General features: G+C 41.7%; 2 protein-coding genes and 2 long non-coding RNA genes across 4 annotated transcripts in view; 1 reads left to right on the top strand and 3 right to left on the bottom strand.

The window, feature by feature from the left end:
- The window catches only part of LOC310737758 (obscurin-like), a 380181-nt gene that overhangs the window by 37519 nt on the left and 323446 nt on the right, over positions 1-19216 (bottom strand). The gene's annotated exons all lie outside the window — the stretch shown is intronic.
- The window catches only part of LOC310739326, a 224718-nt gene that overhangs the window by 33392 nt on the left and 172110 nt on the right, over positions 1-19216 (top strand). The gene's annotated exons all lie outside the window — the stretch shown is intronic.
- LOC310739183 lies at positions 6973-7997 on the bottom strand. Its single transcript, XR_014537279.1, has 4 exons — positions 7833-7997; positions 7675-7731; positions 7508-7569; positions 6973-7229 (listed from the first exon to the last, which is right to left on the bottom strand). It is a non-coding gene; the product is annotated as an uncharacterized lncRNA (long non-coding RNA).
- On the bottom strand, positions 16874-18653 carry LOC310737299 (uncharacterized protein; the record flags this gene model as incomplete). The annotated part of the gene is made up of 5 exons (XM_083561559.1): positions 16874-17230; positions 17333-17379; positions 17771-17875; positions 17985-18149; positions 18317-18653. Coding segments are annotated over 5 exons (900 nt in total), but the record flags the coding sequence as incomplete, so codon positions are not given.

The following is a 19216-nucleotide window of genomic DNA, read 5'->3' as shown; positions in this document are numbered from 1 at the left end:
TCGCCCAAAGCAGCACATCACCTTTCCCAATGGCAAGTCCGACACTTCAACCTTTCCAACAAAACAAGACAGACATTTCAGACTTTGTCAGATATTTTGCTCGCCGTGAACTCGTGAACACTGGTTTAATACAGTTCAATGACCAACCGGAAAGCTTCAGAGCTTGGCAGCGTTCCTTTCAAAATGCTGTAAGTGGTTTGAACTTGACACCCAGTGAAGAAATGGACTTGTTAGTCAAATGGTTGGGAAAAGAATCAGCTGAGCACGCTAAACGCATGAGGTCCGTACACATTAATCAGCCATTGAAGGGGCTTGACATGATATGGACTAGACTGGAAGAGTGTTACGGTGCTCCAGAGGTTATCGAAAGAGCGCTTTTCAAGCGTATTAAGAAGTTTCCAAGAATTTCAAACAAAAAATACTCAAAGCTTCACGAATTGAGTGGTCTTCTTATGGAAATAGAATCAGCCAAAGCTAATGGATACCTTCCAGGCCTGTCATATCTGGACACAGCTAGGGGTATCAATCCCATAGTTCAGAAGCTACCATTTAATCTACAAGAAAGGTGGTTGTCACATGGATCTGGCTACAAAGAGAAGTATCGTGTTTCATTTCCGCCCTTCGAGGTCTTGGTTGACTTTATTAGTCAGCAAGCTAGAATAAGGAATGACCCAGGGTTCAACTTTTCTATTCAAACCGATTCATTTCAAAAGACAGACATGACTATCTGGAAGCCAAGCAGATCAAGAGAAGTCTCAGTTAACAAAATAAGTGTATCTTCCCCTGTTCATTTTGACACAGATAAAGAAGAACGGAAAGCTGAGGATGCTGAGAGACTTTGTCCTATTCACAAAAGACCTCACTTACTTAGGAAATGTCGTTCTTTTCGTGAAAAGCCTTTGGAGGAACGTTTTGCATTTCTGAAAGAAAAAAGAATCTGTTTCAAGTGTTGTTTAGGCACTACACATACAGCCAGGAACTGCAGATTCGTGACTATATGTTCTGAGTGTGGAAGTGAGAAACACATTTCTGCACTACATCCAGGCCCAGCTCCAAAGGTTCAAGAAGTAGCCTCCTTACCACAGCATGGCGGGGAGGAAGTTTCCAAGCCACCAACAGAAGTGGAAGCGCATTGCACTGAAGTTTGTAAAGGTGACTTTAGTAATAAGTCATGTTCAAAAATCAGCTTGGTTAATGTTTACCCTAAAGACCAGCCTGGAAAAGCACTGAAAGTCTACGTGATCCTTGACGAGCAGAGCAATAGGTCATTAGCTCGTTCTGAATTCTTTGATGCCTTCAAGGAAAACAGACCAGCTTCTTCGTATACCCTTAGAACCTGTTCTGGAGTGACAGAGACCATCGGTCGAAAAGCATCTGGCTACCAAATCGAGTCCGTAGATGGAAAGGTAATCCTATCCCTACCAAATTTGCTAGAGTGTAACAACATTCCCGAAAATAGAGCAGAAATTCCCTCACCCAGTGCTGCGCTCTATCACTCTCACCTGAAGCCTATAGCTCCATTCATACCAGAGATAGATCCAGATGCTCCTATCATGATTCTTCTTGGTCGTGACATTATCAGAGTTCATAAGGTTCGCCAACAGGTGAATGGTCCTCACGACGCTCCTTATGCACAGAAGCTTGACCTAGGATGGGTGATAGTTGGCAATGTTTGTCTGAATGGCATTCACAAGTCTACTACTGTGATTACATTTTTCACCAACACTAAAGAACAACGTCCATCCGTCTTTGATCCTTGCCCTAATGTTTTTCATGTGAAGGAGAGAAACAGTAATGATTGGAGAAATTGCAATGGAATGTGTTCTATGGAGCAACTGGTTTACAATCACAAAGGTGTTCAGTTTGGCCAAGAAGTGTTTAAGGTTACCTGTGATGACAACAAAGTGGCCCCATCCATTGATGATCTGGCGTTCCTTCACATTATGGAACAAGAATTAGAGAAAGATGAGCACAACAGTTGGGTAGCGCCATTGCCCTTCAAAGCTTCAAGGTGCAGACTCCCTAACAACAGATGTCAAGCCATGAAAAGGTTATCAACTTTGACACGAAATCTTGAAAGAAACCCAGAAAAGAAACAGCACTTCTTTACCTTTATGGGTAAAGTTTTTAGCAACAACCATGCTGAAGAAGCTCCCCCTCTCTTGGAAGGAGAGGAGTGCTGGTATTTGCCTCTTTTTGGAGTATATCACCCTAAAAAACCTGCGAATATAAGAGTTGTCTTTGATTCCAGTGCCCGTCATAAGAATGTCTCGCTAAATGATGTTCTTTTAACTGGGCCAGACTTGGCCAATACCCTTCTTGGGGTTCTTATGCGATTTCGCAAGGAAGCTGTGGCCATAACAGCTGACATTGAACAAATGTTCTACTGTTTCCTAGTGAGAGAAGAAGACCGCAATTTCCTAAGGTTCCTGTGGTTCCGTAATAACGATCCATCTGAAGACATCATTGAGTACCGCATGCGGGTCCATGTATTTGGCAACAGTCCATCTCCTGCTGTGGCCACCTATTGTCTCAGGCAGTCCGTTAAAAGTGGTGAGTCTGAGGTCAAGAACTTTGTAAACTGTGACTTCTATGTTGATGATGGCTTGAAGTCTCTTCCAACAGTCAAGGCAGCAGTGGACTTGCTAAAAAACACACAGAGGACTTTAGCTGGTTCCAACTTACGGCTTCACAAGATAGCTTCAAACAGCAAAGAGGTTCTAAAGGCCTTCCCAACTCAGGATCATGCCAGTGGTCTCAAAGATTTGGATCTTGGCTCTGATATACTTCCTACACAGCGCAGTCTAGGATTGAATTGGAGTCTGACATCTGACACCTTTAACTTTGAAATAGCTACTGAGGCAAAACCCTTTACTCGTCGAAGTGTCCTGTCCACCATTAATAGCATCTTTGACCCCCTTGGCTTTATTGCTCCAGTTACAATCCAGGGCAAATTCATCATGAGAGAGATTAATAACCAGAATGATGACTGGGACTCTCCTCTTCCCAAAGAAAGGCTGAAAAAATGGGACATGTGGAGACTTTCACTTATGGATTTAAGTAAGCTCCAGATTCCAAGATGTTACACAAACGTATCACCTTCTACAGCTACACGAAAGGAGTTATTTGTCTTCTCTGATGCATCAACAAAAGCAATAGCTGCAGTGGCCTACCTCAGATTGACAGATTCATGTGGAATCAACCATGTCTGCTACATCATGGGTAAGGCAAAACTCAGCCCTGAGCAAACAGTTCCCCGTCTTGAGTTGTGTGCTGCGGTTCTAGCAGTGGAACTGGCAGAGTTCATTACTTCCGAAATTGACATACCCTTGGATGACACAACTTATTTTACAGAGAGTAAAGTAGTGCTAGGCTACATATATAATGAGACCCGACGCTTCTATGTGTAGGTCAGCAACCGTGTTCTCCGGATTCGCAAGTCTTCACATCCAAATCAATGGAAGTATGTTCACACAGATGAGAACCCAGCAGACATTGCAACAAGGTCTGTCACTGCTGCTCATCTCCAAGACACCAATTGGCTTTATGGACCAATGTTTCTAAAAAACAACCCCAAGACACTACCTGAAGAGAACACATATAAGCTTGTGGATCCTTCTCTAGATGCAGAGGTGCGTCCACAAGTCTCCACATTGAAGACCACAATGATGAACAAGAGTCTTGGAGCACAACGCTTCTCCAAATTTTCTACTTGGAAGTCTATCACTCATGCCATTGCACGTCTTCTTCATATATCTCGTCAGTTCCATAAAGGGTCTACAGCAGAAACGTTAAGCTGCAAGGGCTGGCATTACTGTTCCAATGCTCCAACAGTTGAAGAACTCTTATGTGCTGAAAAAGTTATAGTCAAAACAGTCCAACAGGAGACATATGCTCAAGAGTATAAGGACTTGGAAATGGGGGACAAGTTCTCCAAAAAAGGCCTCCTTAGAGGTTTAGACCCGTTCATAGATGCAGACGGCCTGCTAAGAGTAGGAGGACGATTAGCAGAAGCACAGATTGAGCTTGACGTAAAAAGGCCCCTTATCATCCCTGGGAAACATCACATTGCGACACTTTTAGTTAAATATCATCATGAGAAAGTGTGACACCAGGGACGACATTACACAGAGGGTGCAGTGCGTGCTGCTGGTTATTGGACAGTTGGTGGAAAGAGACGTGTTTGCAGTGTCATTCATGAATGTGTTACATGCCGAAGACTACGAAGAGAACCTCAGACTCAAAAAATGGCTGACCTTCCAGCAGATCGTGTGTCCACTGACCCTCCATTTACGAATGTGGGATTAGATGTTTTCGGCCCATGGAGTGTGGCAGCACGACGTACTAGAGGTGGTCATATACAGAGCAAAGGGTGGGCAGTAATATTTACCTGCATGAGTGTGAGAGCTGTGCACATTGAGCTAATTGAATCTTTAGATACATCTAGCTTCATTAATGCCTTGCGCCGCTTTCTTGCCATTCGAGGGCCTGTAAAGCTCATTCGTTCGGATAAAGGAACAAATTTTGTAGGTGCTTGCAAGGAGCTGAACATTTCCTCTAATCTCAACAATACCTCTGTTGAAAAATTTCTTGTGGACCAAGGCTGTATCTGGCTGTTCAACCCACCTCATGCTTCTCATATGGGTGGATCCTGGGAGAGGATGATTGGACTTGCGAGAAGGATACTAGATGCAATGTTTCAACAGCTTGGACCTTCAGCATTAACACATGGGACACTCTCCACTTTAATGGCAGAAGTTGCTGCTATAATCAATGCTCGACCTCTTGTCCCAGTGTCAACTGACCCAGATGACCCATTCATACTTACACCTAATGCACTTCTAACTCAAAAGGTCACAATTGCTCCTGCCCCACCTGGAGATTGGGTCAAAAACCTTCATAATCGACAGTGGAGACAGGTACAACACTTGGCACAAACTTTCTGGGATAAATGGAAAAAGCAGTACCTACCTCTTTTGCAACCAAAAAGAAAGTGGCCTTCTAGTAAGCTTGACCTTGAACTAGGAAGCATTGTGCTCTTGAAGGATGAACAACAAAAAAGGAATGAATGGCCCATGGGAGTTGTTACTCAAGTCTTCCCAAGCAAGGACAACAAAGTCCGTAAGGTGAAAGTCAAGGTCTTTAATAGGGAAGGCCCAAAGGTATTCATACGGCCTATTACTAAGACAATCCATCTCTTTACCCCTGAGAAACTTAATTAGTTCAATCTAAAAAACTTGTGAGTAGTGACGTGTTATCCACGCCAGACGGGGAGTGTGTTGGAACAAGTTTATTGTTACAAATTCTTTATTTTGTGTTTAATTTGATAACACATTTAATTATTAATGTCTGTAATTCTTTAATGTTATCCATAGCACTAATTAGTCGGTTCAATTTATTTGGTTTAGAGCTCCTCCTAGTGGCAAGTTTTAATGTCGCTGCAATTCTGTTATTTCCGGTATTCACGTGAATCAGGAAGTAGTAAGTGCTTCATGCGGGCATCGTTAATGATGGCTCTCTTTAATCGCCATATATCTTTGTGATCTTTAACCCTGTGACAGCATCGCTTGTAAGTATTTGTATAATCGACATGGATGTATATTATACTTGCATATGAATGTTAATTGTTATGGTTTAAGATTCGTTTCGTTTCGTTTCGTATTCTCCCGCTTATCCGTATTTCGGGTCGCGGGGGCAGCAGTCTAAGCAGTAACCCCCGCCTTCGACTGCTGCCCAATCCTCACAGCACCGTCCCTTACGGTCCCTCCTGCAGGTGGTGAGCCCACGGGAAGGCGGCCCTACGTCACTTCGACGTTACGGACCTTGATGTTTCCCTCGCAAGGGACCCCCGGAGCATAGAAGGTTAAGGGCCTTGCTCAAGGGCCCAAGGGTGGCAGCTTGGCGATACCGGGGCTTGAACCCCAGACCTTCCGATTGGCAACCCAGCGCCTTAACCGCTGGAGCCACCACTCCCTCTTGGTTTAAGATTATTATTCATAATTTTCCATCCAGCTATTGCATTGGCCACCTTGTGTTTTAGCGTCATGTATTATTGAAACATATGTATTTGCTCATTTGTAGTTTCACTCCATTCCCAAGACCATTAAACCTGTGGGCAAATCAACTTCTTGTCTTCAGAGTCGTGTGAGGGAAGGGAGTTTATCTGACTGTCAAAGCACTAACACATGTTGAGGACAGTACAAGGTTGTTTTGCTTCCCCTCCCATACACAGCTTAACTTCATCTAGGGCAGAGTCCCTTAAATGAGAAAGGATAAAGTCTATTTGATCATCAGTGTTTAAACCCCTCACTCTGATTACACGTTCAACCTCATCAACGAACTCATCTACAGTCTGACCGTCTTTAGAAAGATCACCACTAAATGGTACAATTTGACGTTCTCTTGGAATGTACACATAGGATCTGGTTGATACATTACTCATATTAGCAAGGGTAGACATTACTTGGTCGTGTCTTCGCCCTAGCTCTGAAATTTGTGACTGTAGCTGTGTCAATGGATTACCTCCATCACCATGGCCTCCAGCCGCAGCATTGTCCTCATCATGGCTGGTTCCAGCCTGAGCATCCCAACACATTGTCGTCCTGATCCATGTTCTTATGATGTCTTTACCCTAGTTAATCAGTCACAGAACAGTCGCAGTTACTGCAGTCCAGCCAGAACAGGAAATCCCTCTTTGTTTCCTTTGTTGATGATGTCAGCGCTGACGTGAACACCCTCCTGCGTCACTGAAAGACGGTCCTCTATTTCTCTGCAGGCTCTCCGAGCACGTCACACTTTACATCATCAGCATCCTCAGCACTGGTCCTCGACCTGCCTTCACCACTACCGTTGTCTATGTTACACCTTGTCCTACCTGATTTTCACCACAAAATAAGCAATGAAGCCCCACTCCTGGTACCAAAATCTCTGTAGCCCGGGAGATGAATAAGTAATGACACCGGACACAGATAATATATTTTAACGGGGATCTTTTATTTTCAGACTGCACGTTAAGCAGTGCAGCGTTAATGATGCAAACTTTGGGGAAGATGGAGTTGGAAGGGTAGGACTAGTGAATACCTGGTTAACAAACAAAAAGTCCGCTTCTCTTATCACAGTGCTCATATAATCGTTCCAAGTCACAACAGTAAGGAACAAAACTCTTTGTTCACCCAACTAATATAGACATAATATAAACAACCCATGAACATAGACAACGGTAGCAGCCCCTGATGTTAGGAAACAAACAGACACATGAATATAACATCTGCACAGAAGATTGAATAAGGCTGCTTAAGTAACATGGAGTACATGAAAATACGATAATTTATAACGTTACATTGTTGTGTGTGATTAATGCATAATACAGCTAACACAGTGCAAATATCATTACACAGCATAACACGTGCTCTTACACTTAAACCTGGATTATTACATCACAGTAAATAACTTATGACTCAATGAGTTTATAGAGAGAATGGAATCAATTACAATGTCCCAAACTTACTTTTTACCACCACTCTGGCACATGCACACGCTATCACCGGATATTACAGACTCGTTCTTGCTCTACACATGTTAAAGAAACAAAATACAGAACTTATTTCAATAAACATGCATGTACATGGCAAATAAACCCATTTTGTGGAATAAAAAAAAAGTTACAAAACTTACTCTGATGCTTCCCGCTCACCCAAAAACGCACGAGGCTAACGAAGCACTTTCTCCCCTCTTGATTAAACAGAGTAACCACATCTCAATATCTCTGGTCCACATAAAATTACACAAAACTATTTAAGAAAGTCTTATACTGATTATATTTAATCACTTACGCTTTTTTTCCACACCAAACGAGATATATCCCAAAAGAAATCGGTCATTCTTTGTGCTTTATGGCTAAATACACGTGCACCAACTAGATGTTGCGCTCTGTTTACCGGAAGAAAACAACCCTTTTGCATTAGAGTTCCGTTTCTTAAAGGGCCAGCGAAACCTTTTAGCAGTGCATAAAAAAGTGCATTAGTACACACTGTGTGTCACACACTTAACACAAAGCCTAAATAACATAAATACACGTTGTCTTTTTAACCTGGTTACATATATATATATATATATATATATATATATATATATATATATATATATATATATATATATATATATATATATATATATATATACATATATATATATATATATATATATATATAGGAGCCAGATATAGAGCATATGGCGGGGAGAGAAGGGAAGAGGCCTCTCCGGGTATAACTTCCAAATGCACTGCGGTTTGTGGTGAGGCCAACAGCTCTCGTTCCTGTTCTAAGATCTGTTTTATAAAAGTGTATCCTGTGGGTCAACCAGATCGATTAATAAAAACCTATGCAGTTCTTGACGATCAGAGTAATAGGTCTCTTGCTCGGTCTGAGTTTTTCGACTCGTTCAATTATGAGGGTGTAGAGTCTCCCTATACTCTACGCACATGTGCTGGAGTTACAGAGATGTTAGGAAGAAGAGGGACTGGCTTCATCGCTCAATCACTGGATGGAAGTATTAGTGTTCCTCTTCCCACACTCATAGAGTGTAACTATATGCCAGAAGATAAGATGGAAATACCTACCCCTGAGGCTGCTAGACACCATCCTCACCTTCAGTCTTTGGCTCATCTCATCCCTGAATTTGACAATGATGCACAGATTCTCCTTCTTCTCGGCCATGATATCCTACAGGTCCATAAGGTAAGAGATCAGCGTAATGGACCAAATAATGCTTCTTATGCGCAAAGATTGGATCTTGGCTGGGTGATCATTGGAGATGTCTGTTTGGGTGCAGCACACAAGCCGATAGAACTTAGTGCTTACCGGACCAATATCCTGGAAAATGGCCGGCATTCCTATCTAATTCCATGTCCGAAACATCTCATTTTAAAAGAGATATATTTCCTGTTGGGACAAAAACAAAGCCACTTAGTTGGTCAAGTCAAAAAAGCTCTGACTTTGCTGACAGCCTACACCAGCATACTGATGATTCCTTAGGGGCGAAAATATTTGAAAGGACAGAGGATGACCACAAATTTTCTCTATCCATTGAGGACAAGCAGTTCATTGGATTGATGGAAAAGGAGATGTTCATAAATGATGGAAACAGTTGGGTGGCCCCTCTTCCTTTTCGTGTGCCAAGGCCTCGCCTACCTAACAATAGAGAACTTGCATTAATCCGCTTTACCAATCTCTGTCGAACTCTGGATAGAAAGCCTGAAATGAAGAGTCACTTTTTGGCGTTCATGCAAAAGATCTTTGAGCAAGATCATGCTGAATTGGCACCTCCTCTGCAAGATGGAGAAGAATGCTGGTACCTTCCCAGTTTTGGAGTGTACCATCCACGTAAGCCTGGTCAGATACGGGTTGTGTTTGATTCCAGTGCCCCACACCTTGGTGTTTCCTTGAATGATGTGCTGTTGACTGGCCCAGACTTGAACAACAGCCTGTTAGGAGTATTAATGCGGTTTAGGTCTGAGGCAGTAGCCTTAACAGCAGATATTGAACAGCTGTTCCATAGCTTTGTCGTCAGGGAGGACCATCGAAACTTTCTCAGATTCTTATGGTTCAAAGACAATGACCCAACTAAAGGGGTCTTGGAATACAGGATGAAAGTCCATGTATTCGGCAATTGGCCTTCTCCAGCAGTTGCAATTTATGGTCTACGCCAAGCAGCCATATATGGAGAAGATGAATTTGGAGAAGATGCGAGGCGATTTATACACAGAAACTTCTATGTTGATGATGGACTTAAATCACTGTCATCTGCAAATGCGGCCATCAATCTCTTAAAAGCTGCTCAAGGTATGCTTGCAATTTCAAACCTCAGGCTCCATAAAATTGCATCTAGCTGTCCAGTTGTCATGCATGCCTTTCCACCAACTGACCATGGAAAGGAACTAAAAGATCTGGAACTTGACATTGACTCACCCCCAATACAACGCAGTCTTGGATTAAGCTGGAACCTAGTACATGACACATTCACATTTTGTGTGGCTGACAATGACAAACCGTATACAAGAAGAGGAGTCCTCTCAACCATTAATAGCCTTTTTGATCCACTTGGGTTTGTCGCTCCTATTACCATTCAAGGGAAGTTGTTGCTGAGGCAGCTCACCAGTCATGTTGCTATTGATTGGGATGTTCCGCTCCCAGCTGAAAATGAGGCAGAGTGGTCAACTTGGAGAGATTCTCTACAAGAGCTGACACAGTTTGAAACTCCTCGAGCCTACACTGCATTCTCTGTTTCCACCGCTCATTATACTGAGGTTCACGTCTTTTCAGATGCTTCTGTGAAAGTCATAGCAGCCGTAGCTTATCTAAAGGTTGTAGACAAAGATCAAAAATGCTATGTAGGTTTCATTATGGGGAAAGCTAAGTTAGCCCCCTTGTCAGTCCATACTATTCCCCGGCTTAAACTTGGTGCCGCTGTCTTGGCAGTGGAACTTGCCGAATTGGTTATGAGTGAGTTGGATATTAAACCTAACAGTCTGCAGTTCTACACTGACAGTAAAGTAGTTCTTGGTTACATCTGCAACGAAACCAGGAGATTTTATGTCTACGTGAGCAACAGGGTGGAAAGGATTAGGAAATCATCACATCCTGAACAGTGGCATTATGTCCGAACTGAACAAAATCCTGCGGATGTTGCTACCAGATTGGTGACTCCATCTTAACTCGCAGGCACCATCTGGCTTACAGGTCCAGATTTCCTCTTATGTCTTGGGGAGACAGACACAACAGGGGAGTATAACCTCATTGATCCAGAATCTGACAAAGAGGTCCGATGTCACAACACTGCAGTTATTGATCTCAAAAAAGGCCTTGGTTCACATCGCTTTGAAAGATTCTCTCGATGGCAATCCCTTATTAGAGGTATTGCCTCCTTGATTCATATTGTTCAGTCCTTTAAATCTGAGCGAGAGAGCAACACTTAAGGATGCAAGCATGCATATCATCTTGAGCCGCATATGCCCGTTTTACTGGCTCGAGCAAAAGCGGTTGTAATTGGATGCATTCAAATGGAAATATATCAGGTTGAGATTTCCTGACTGGAGAGAGGAAGTCCTATACCAAAAAACAGTTCACTGAGGAAGCTTGATCCCACACTTGACAGCGATGGACTGCTGAGAATAGGTGGCAGACTTCATCATGCTCCAATTGAGATGAAAGAAAAACATCCTCTCATCGTTCCGGGTTGTAGCCATGTTGCTACTCTACTCATTAATCACTACCACGAGAGAGTTAAACATCAAGGCAGAATCTTCACAGAGGGCGCGGTGCGTACAGATTGCTTCTGGATCATGGGATCAAAGAAATGCATTTCCAGCATTCTGTATAAGTGTGTCATCTGCAGGAAACTCCGTGGTAGGATGGCAGAACAAAAGATGGCGAATCTCCCACCTGATCGATTTTGTACAGAACCCCCTTTTACCAATGTTGGTCTGGATGTATTCGGCCCCTGGAACATCTCCACTCGCCGTACACGAGGAGGTGCAGCAAATAGTAAAAGATGGGCAGTACTTTTTACATGCCTAAGTGTACGTGCGGTGCATATTGAGGTGATAGAATCATTGGATACATCAAGTTTCATCAATGCGTTACGCCGCTTCTTTGCAGTGCGTGGTCCTACAAAGATGATCCGCTCTGACTGCGGTACAAACTTTAAAGGAGCCTGCAAGGAGTTGTTCTTCCTTCAAGACGATACAAACATTTCCAGGTATCTAAGTGAGGAGGGATGTATTTGGTTATTCAACTCACCCTACTCCTCACATATGGGAGGAGTGTGGGAAAGAATGATTGGGATTTCAAGACGGATTCTTGACTCCATGCTTTTACAGCTCAACCCCTCCCATCTCACTCATGAAGTACTGTCAACCTTAATGGCCGAGGTGTCCGCAATAATAAATGCAAGACCTCTTACACCGATGTCGAGTGATGCTCCTTTCCCTCTCACACCAGCAATGATATTGACGCAAAAGATCTGCACCCCTCCTTCTCCGCCAGGATCTTTTGAACATGCAGATCTGCATCGCCAACAATGGAGACGTGTCCAACACCTGGCGAATGTTTTTTGGGAGAGATGGAAGAAAGAATACCTCTCCGTTCTTCAAAGTCGCAGCAAGTGGCAAGACACACATCCAAACATCAAGGAAGGAGACGTGGTGTTGCTTAAAGACACTCTGGTTACACGAAATGACTGGCCTATGGCTCGCGTCATTAAAGCATATCTTGACGGTGATGGAAAAGTCAGGAAGCTTGAGTTGAAAGTCACTAAGGGTGGGACTGTTAGGACTTTTCTTAGGCCTATAACAGAAGTAGTGGTACTTATGTCTGTGTAAGTGTTTATCATGGACAGTGAATTTTCATGTTTTCTGATGTCAGGTTTCATTTAATACCTAATAATGCTATTGTATGCAATACCAGACGGGGAGTGTGATGTCACTGGTTTCATGTATGTGTAGAGTGTTTAGCACCACCTGTTGATTGTGTGGAGAAAGCAGACAGCTCACTTAATTCTTCCTGTTTTCCTATTGGTTGGGGTTGGTCATATGGCTAGTCTTAGGTGAGACCAGCCATTTTAGAAGTATGTTTGGCATGGCAAGAGGCTTCAGTTGGGCCTCTGGTGAATCTGCAGCATCTGCCTGAGTTGAGCCTTGAAGAAGCTATGTTTGTAAGTAGACCTGACATATTTAATGTATTGTGAATGGTTAGGGCTGTATATTTTGTCATGATTTATTGTATGATAAGATATATAACTGCCGTCTGCTTTCACATGCAATATTTACCTTATGGTATTGAGTGTTTGTGACCGATATAATTGTAAACTGAAAGGAAGTTTTCCTGTGTTTTTAGTATTACAAAGTAAGTGGAAAAGCACTGTAAAAACAAGTGATGAAGACAAACAAGTAAAAGAATTTAACTTTACTTCCACGTCCTTGTCATCTTTAATCTTTGAGTGCCCAGTACACCTGTTTAGCTGTCTGTCACTTTGTGGAGAGTACGCACACAGTGGACAGAACAGCAGGCTATAAAGCCATGCTGTTGTAATAGCTGCAGTATGTGATTTTGCATTGTCCTGCTGTTATACACAAGGCTTTCCCTGAAATAGACGTCATCTGGAGGGGAGCATATGTTGCTCTAAAACCTTTATATACCTTCATAGACCCTTCCAAAACATGCAAGCTTCCCATACAGTATGCACTTATGCACCCCTATACCATCAGAGATGCTGGATTTAAGACAGAATGCTGATAGCACGCTGGAGGGTCTTCTTTCTCTTTGGGAATAGAGCTTTCTAAATAATAAAGAGAAGCAAACATTGTCAAATGCTGCATTGACTACTGTAACTAATTTTGCTGTGTATTTACTGCGTTTTCTAGAAGATTGGTGTTTCTACATGTAAAAGTCATGATTTTGGGGTAATAAGAAAGACGTGACAATTTCCATCCACAAATTTATTCAATTACCGCAGTGTAACTGACTGAAGAATATTCACATGATTCCTCATCCTTAATCCTCATTAGAGCTGGTGTCATTGCTGTACATAAATCACTGTTGTGTACATCAGACCTTCAGTAGATTTCTCCTCCTCATAGTCAAACACTGGAAGAGGAACCTGAAAGAAAAGAGAAATAGAATTAAAATGTACTCACGATTTCACATTTATCTTTATTTTTTCCAAATGAACATGCACACTGATGAAGATAATTACCCCTTTGTCATTTCCTGGTTCTTGATCAGAATGCTTAGAAAAAGAAACTGTAGTACAAATAGAACCTGCTGAAACAAGAGGTCGAGTAATCAGTAGATATTACTGTTATTTACTTTTACTGTTACACCTTATTTCTTTATATTTCTTTGTTTTTATTTGCCATTTTCTATGAGATTCACACAGAACTTAAATTTGCTGGTGCATGTCATTCTTTGTCTTTCACTGTTTGCACAAGGCTGCACACGATGCACTTTTGTGAATAGGACAACACATTTTAGTCCTTAGCTCTGCGTTCCCCATTCTGGAACTCGAGGTGCATCGCAATGCCTTGGGAACGCCTTGCGTTGTCCACGCTCTGAACTACGTGTAAAATCTGGCCAATATTCAAGTCATTATGTCATAGTCGGGCGATGTTGCGACAACCAGGAGCTACAAAATGGCTGCGCGGTGGTAGCGACATTAGATCGTTTGCATAGGGTTAGGGTTGAACCAGGGTTAGGGTTCAGTTCTGGAGTTCTTACAGGAGCAGTTTGCCACAGGGTTGACTCCTTCGAGCCTGAGGGTTTCTGTGTCCGCTATCGCGACTTATATTACCCCGCCTGCAGGGCAGTCACTGGGTAGGCACCCTGTGGTGACACGTTTTCTCCGTGCCGCCTGGAGGCTGAGGCCCGGGACACGACCCAGAGTGCCTGTCTGGGACTTGGCCGTTGTCTTGGTGGCTCTATCTGAGCCCCCCTTCGAGCCCCTGGCCGAAATGGTTCTTAGGTACCCTTTCCTCATGGCAATTTCTTCCCTGAAGTGGGTCGGGGACCAGCAGGCTCTGTCCGTGGCCCCGTCTCGCCTGGAACATGCCCCTGGCATGGACAGTGCGTTTCTCTACACAAAACCTGGGTACGTGCCTAAGGTGCCTACAGCTCCCTCACATTCTGTTGTGCTGCAGGCATTCTGCCCTCCTCCATTCCGAGCCCCTGACCGGGAGAAGCGGAACCGGCTCTGTCCAGTGCGAGTCCGTGGGGGAAGTCGGAGCAGCTCTTTGTCTGCTATAACCCTAACAGGAAGGTATTCCCTGCCAATAAGCAGACTCTTTCTTTTCATTATTTAACTTTCACATTTAGGGCATTCTTTGCAGGACTTGACGGCTGGGCGAGAAAGACAGGAGTCTACATAAGTTTTTTATTTTTCCTGCTTTCCCTTTATGGACATTTATAAATAAAATATGGATTTTTCATAATTCCTGAGTTTGTCTCTGCATTTGAGTTTAAATACCTCCCTGTGTCAGATTGCATGAGCTTCAGCCTCTTATGAATTTGACCCTGGAATTCGAGGGGCTCGATACAATAATTTTAGCTTTGGTACGATACCAGAATGTACCTCTGCATCGATGCTACACCAACACCATGAGTGACAAATAATCAGCCTCAAAATATAAGTGAATTGAAAACAATTTTATTGAAATAATAAGAAAAGTAGATTCATATCTTAATACCTTAAAACTAAATTACATTTTGCTGTTGGATATATATACTATAAAATATTAAAATCTTCTAATCTTTACAGTGCAAACACATAGTGCAAACAAAATATCAGTATTATAGATTACATTTAAAAAAATAATGCAATTGAAGTACCACAGTTAATGTGCATATGCATATCTTTTCAGTCTTCTAATGGTTTCGAAGCAAAATGGGAAGCACATATTGAACAGCAAAATTATGATATTGTACCGTTTGAAATATAATATATACACACACCGGTATTTTTTCAGTACCCATATACCGCATATCCCTAGCCCCGATCCTCGAGCAGAGATGGCTTTGCTGGCCCGCTACTACTACCAACTCTTATTTGTTAAGTGGATCTCTGCTTTCTTATAGTTTAAAAACAATTAATGGCATTTTGTGGCCTCTCTTATCTAAAAAAAAATCTAATAGTGGTTCAGCTGATCAAAGACTAATGAAACACTGAACTGCAGATATTTGTCTTTTTTACTGAGTAACATCCTAACACATGCAACAGTGCCTAATTAAAGCCATCATTTAACATAATTTATCAAATAAAAATTCATAAACAGCAACATTATACCATTATATCAGCACCGCTATAGATTATCAAAATAAATAAATGGACAAAGTGATTTCAGGCACAAGAAAATGCATCACCATCTAGACATGTTTAGTTTTATTTAATTACAGCATCCCCTAATCTCAACATCACATGGCTATGGATAAGAACTGAAATGTCTAAAATCCATGGAAATAACTGGACCATAGGTAATGTGAGGTCACGACCCAATCAGAACAGGCTGTATGTTGTGATTAATTAAAATGAGAGCAGGCCCAGGTTGTCTCACTCTGGAGGAAACTCTTGTTAGAGTTTGAGTATGAGTCACACTAGTTCCCTTATCAGAGCTGTACTTTTCAGTCTGACCCACAAGAACGCAATGACACATAGAGGGGAAACAACAAATATGTAGAAATATATTCATCCAAACCACAAGCATGAGAATGGAGCCCACAGAGCAACACGCTGATCTTTACTTCAAATGCTACTTGCAGATTTCTGGCTAACTGAGACCCCCAGCAGCTGTTAACTGAGTGATTTTGGGCACATAACAACATTTCAACCACCTAATAAAAAAAGAAGCCTCTTCCTGTTCTTGCTGCTCTCATCACACTTATACATGCATGTGTTACACAATACTGGTAGCTAACACTTTAAAACCACACGACTTGTCTTGCTCATATTCATTTGGTTGAGATAGAAATGGCAAAAATGAGTAATGTCCTGTATAATTAGAGATCAAATTGTGCCACAGAATCGTAGCTGTACAGAGTCCATACTTTAGAGAAAAAATAACCCGTAAGATTGAGAACTGAAGTAGGGCTGTGGTCCATTGAGGTAAATAGTGATGCTAAACCACAGCTATAACATTTAAAATTTTTAGAATTTGTTTAACAATATTTTGGGGATGGAAGATGGAAGGGATGATGAAGATGAAGAATAAGCAGAAGAACGGTTTAAACGAAGCAGTGCATTTCCAATTAAACTTCCTCAGAGTTAAACTCATAAAAAAAAAACAGTCAAATGAATCAACATAACTGGCTGCATTGTATTTGACAACTAAAACAAATATATAAATATAATGTGTGGTACTGCATCGTTAATGCTGGTGGTTGTGGTTTGAAAACTCACTGTTGCTACGTCAAACTTTCTGCTGTTCTCTATCAGAGGGACTTTAGTGTAACTGAACTGTGGAGTAAAAGTCCTGATCAGGAGGGTTTGTGGGAAGTTTAACAGAAGAATAAACAGTAGGATCACAGGGGCTTGCAGGTAACTCAGTGTTCGCATAAACAGTTTGAGGAAGCTCAGAAGGGAATGCGTGTAGTTGAGGAGTAGCGTAAATGATGGAAAATCCAATGTCTGAGGCAGAAAGTCGTCTGGTGTCTTTAATCTCCTTATACTCACAGAGAGCAGAAGGAACCTGACAGAAAAGTGAAATAGAAAGAAATAGAAAGGTTTTTCACCCCTCTTTGTTTGGTAATAAACTTTGGTAGTGAATAAACTCAGTGATAAAGACAATCACCTCTTGGTTGTTTCCTGAACTTTGGACAGAAGTCCTGTGAGAAGCAGCTGTACCTCATTAAAACAGGAGTCAAGTCATCAGAAAATGTTATAATTGTTGTTATTGTAATGTGTGATTGAGTTTGTGTGATTGAGTTTCAAATCAATCAAGAATCATCCATTTCCAGTAAATTCTTTAATTAGTCCATTACAGGACGTCACACATCCACCTACCAGTATGACTTTATGAGATCAGATATGTAGAGCAGGAACCTGAGTTAGAGATTAAAAGCTGGACACTGGAACTGTGAGGCAGCAAAACAACCTGCTGCACCACCTGATCATGAACCAGTCACACATTTGATAGTCTGTGTGTGTGTGTGTGTGTGTGTGTGTGTGTGTGTGTGTGTGTGTGTGTGTGTGTGTGTGTGTGTGTGTGTGTGTGTGTGTGTGTGTATACCTTCCATCTTTCGTCCTTTCTGTAGAATCACAAGCAGGACTGAGATTCCAATCAGAAGTAACAGTAGAATTACAGATACAGTGATCACAGTGGAAGCTGAAAATCCTGGAAGAGAAACAGTCACTTTTACGTTCATTCTGTACATTCATAAGGGATCAAATTCACCAGTCATTTAGTTAGAGTACGTGTGTGATGTGCATCTGAGCAGAATCACCTGCTGGAGGAGAAGCTGGAGAAGGCTCATACAATGACGATGACGATGATGATGATAATAATGATGATGATGATGATAGTGATGATGATGATGATGATGATAATGATGATGACAAAGATGATGAAGGTTGTGTAGGTATTGAGGTTGAAACTGTGGCATGTGGATCTAAAGCCGTGAAGTATTTAATTCACTAATCAATAACATGAAGTAAGTGAATCTATTAAATGACTGATAGCAGTACAGATGCAACACAATACATTTTACATGTTCTAAGTTTGGAGCATCAGAAAAACTGTATGATGGACATGGAGACAATGTGGAGACAAACTCACCAGTAACTGTCAGGCTGATCTGTGTGAAATAAACATTGTATTCATGATCAGATGTCCAGGCTGCTTCAGCTCCACACCAGAATTCGCCAGAATCCTGCTTAGTTACATTTCTAATACTCACAGTGAAGATTTGTTCTGTTCTGTCATCATACAGGGAAAATTTCCCCACATTTACATCTTTTCTACTTTCTTTAACAGATTCATTATAAACACAAGCAGCAGGTTGCAGCCTCTTGCAGAGAAACTTGGGGTGATTCCTGAGGGATTGTGGGTATTTACAGCTGATGTTCAAATCTCCTCCTACATGGACAGTCTTACTGATGGACAGATCTGCAAATCACAACCAATCAGATCAGTTTATATGTATATAAACTGGCTATTTATACAGTATGTTTACAGAGTAATTTGGCAGCAACATGTTTCATCTGTTTAAACACAAAATTATAGTTTTTCTAAACATTAACATTAACAGTTACAATACAGTGTAGGTCTCTATTTCATCAGACACACTAACAGTACACGGGGATGTTCCAGTGTCCTTCACTGTTTAGATTCACTTCTCTAGAGCCTGAGCTTCCTGTAAAATGTTTGAATCATGTTCAAACAATTACAACTGTAATGAGGTAACTTATGGTGAAAAAAGCAGGAGTTAAAATATCAGGCAATCAGAACAGTACAGAGCAATCAGAAACATAATGAAGTGTCCAAGCAAAAAGGTAAAGGATATAATGAGCAAAGACAACATGCTCAGATACACACATTGTAATAAAACGTCTTGCAAAGATACATGGCACATGAACTGATATAAATATAAAAAGTGACTAAATGTAGAATGAAATTTTAGTTTGCAGGTTGGTTTAATTTGCTGTTTAAATATAATCAGGAAATTTTATTAAATGC

Source organism: Silurus aristotelis (genome assembly GCF_946808225.1).
Source record: "Silurus aristotelis genome assembly, chromosome: 2".
NCBI lineage: Eukaryota > Metazoa > Chordata > Actinopteri > Siluriformes > Siluridae > Silurus > Silurus aristotelis.
Note: the sequence above shows the minus strand (reverse complement) of the source record. Positions and strands in the feature narration are given on the sequence as shown.